The 2,018-nt window shown below is 37.7% G+C and overlaps 1 protein-coding gene across 1 annotated transcript; it reads right to left on the reverse strand.

The window, feature by feature from the left end:
• Window positions 1–425: 425 nt before the first annotated feature.
• On the reverse strand, window positions 426–1,768 carry LOC111998696 (probable calcium-binding protein CML47). The gene has a single exon (XM_024030787.2). It carries the CDS (start codon window positions 1,695–1,697, stop codon window positions 1,059–1,061), a length of 639 nt encoding a protein of 212 aa, XP_023886555.1. The 5' UTR covers window positions 1,698–1,768; the 3' UTR covers window positions 426–1,058.
• Between the last annotated feature and the right edge of the window lie 250 nt (window positions 1,769–2,018).

A 2,018-nucleotide genomic window follows, 5' to 3' on the forward strand; every position in this document is an offset into this window, starting at 1 on the left:
CAAGAAAATAGATTTTAGAGAGAAGGAGAGAGAGGGGGAGAGCGAAGAGTATAGAGTAAGAAAGAGATAAGAAAGAAGTGTTTGTTTGATATTTTGTAACTACTATCCAAGAGACAGAACATTGTGTCTTGAAATTAATATAGGCAACTGACAACCAACGGAACTAGGAATATCAAAACGTTTCGCATAAACAACTATGTTCTACCCCTGAGCAAGTCACAAGAGTGAAGTGCTCATGAATTGCAATGGAAAAGGCTTTTCCTTTTTCGGACACTCGTTGAACTTGCTGGCGAGTCTTGCATTTCACAAGAGCAATATGGTCTTCTTAGCAATAGTGACCAGGGTTCAAGCACTTTATCCAATTATAATGAAATCCAAAAATATATGAAAATTAGGTAGAATTACAAATAAATTTTACACGAAATTAAGCTCTCCCTCTCTCTCTCTTTATTTTTTATTTAAAAAGATGATGTGCTACACTTGGCTCATTTTATTTGATGAATTGATAGTTAATCATTCATGATCAAACATATGTCTTGCCAAGAGTGATTTTTTTTTTGGGCTTAATGGCATTTTTTTAACTCTTCTTCATAGAGGAGAGCTCGAGTTCTATTCCGGTACATGGTTCCCTCAACTTGAAGTGGGGAAAAAGAAAAAGAAACATAATGGCTTGAGATGTCTGGTTCGCCCTTCATTTGTAGGTGTTCTTTGATTTTCCCAAGTCATTGTTAATATCTCTTAAAATTAGTTGACATCTTAGTTAAAATTCCAGCTCCCTCAGAAAAGAAATTAAAAAAAAAAAAAAAATCCAGCTGCTTTTAAGGGTTCAGACTTACCAAAACTCCCATAGAATGCTGCAGCCTGCAGGGTGTTCTACATACTCCTATTTTTTGTTTGATGGGAGTCCAGCCTTTTTTTTTGCGAGTAATTATTTAATATTCCAGGAGTAAAACTTGCTTTTCTAACATAATAATGAGTCCCATTATTCAAATTTATAGTGGGATTCACCATTAATGTGAGAAGAAGAGGGCTTGAGAGTTGGGACTTGGGAGTGTCATTTAGTAGAAGCTGTGCTCCACAAGTTTGACGAATTCTTTGAAGTCAATTCGTCCATCTCCATTGTCATCAAAGACTCTGATCATCCTTTGGCATTCCACTTCCAGAGGTTCCATGAGCCCCAATGAACAGAGCACTCTTCCTAACTCCCCTGCATCAATGAACCCATCATTGTTCTCGTCGAAAATATCAAATGCTTCTTTCACTTCCTCTGGACTTGGCTCCTCCTCAAACAGCCCTGCAATCTCATCTGGACCCATCCCCTCTTCATAATTTTCAGCATCAGGGTGGTCATCACATAATGTTCCAAGTTTCTCCATCACTATCTTCACCTCTCCCACAGATAGCTTATTCTCATCACCCACCTCTTTAAGCACCATTTCCACTTCTCCAGAAAGCTTCTCACCATCCACATTTTCATGGGTGCAAAGTTTGTGGATTGAAGCTTCCTGAATTGTGGCCTTTCTTTCATTCCAAAACTTCCATGCACCATAAAAGAAGTCTATGAAGATTTGAGGTATAAGCCGAAAACTTGAGTATAAGTCTCGGAGTATAGTGACCCAACTAAGTATTATGAGAAGTGAAAGGAATACAAGAAGTGAGATAGGGCTGAGAGATTCATCCTTCTCTGTCTTATCCATATTCTAGAATGTGGAAAAATATGAGTATAGACTTTAGAGGCAGAGCAATTAAAAAGGGTCGTTTTATTTGGGTTTAGTGAAGGGTGTGAGTCGTGTGACTATGTGTTCCCAATATATGTAGTAGCAAACTACTACTGACAAAGTCCATCTTCTCCTGGTAAGCGTGGAGAAATTGGATGTCAAGAGCCCCACAGTTTCCACACAATGACTTGAAAATTTTTTGGTTTTTACATGGGGGTATTCTTCTTTCACATTGTATATGGTACAATGTAAATTTACATTGTATACACCAAGTGTTGTATACGTTTACAAAAAATGGTA

This window comes from Quercus suber, unplaced genomic scaffold, assembly GCF_002906115.3.
Source record: "Quercus suber isolate HL8 unplaced genomic scaffold, Cork oak 2.0 scaffold_44, whole genome shotgun sequence".
Lineage (NCBI taxonomy): Eukaryota > Viridiplantae > Streptophyta > Magnoliopsida > Fagales > Fagaceae > Quercus > Quercus suber.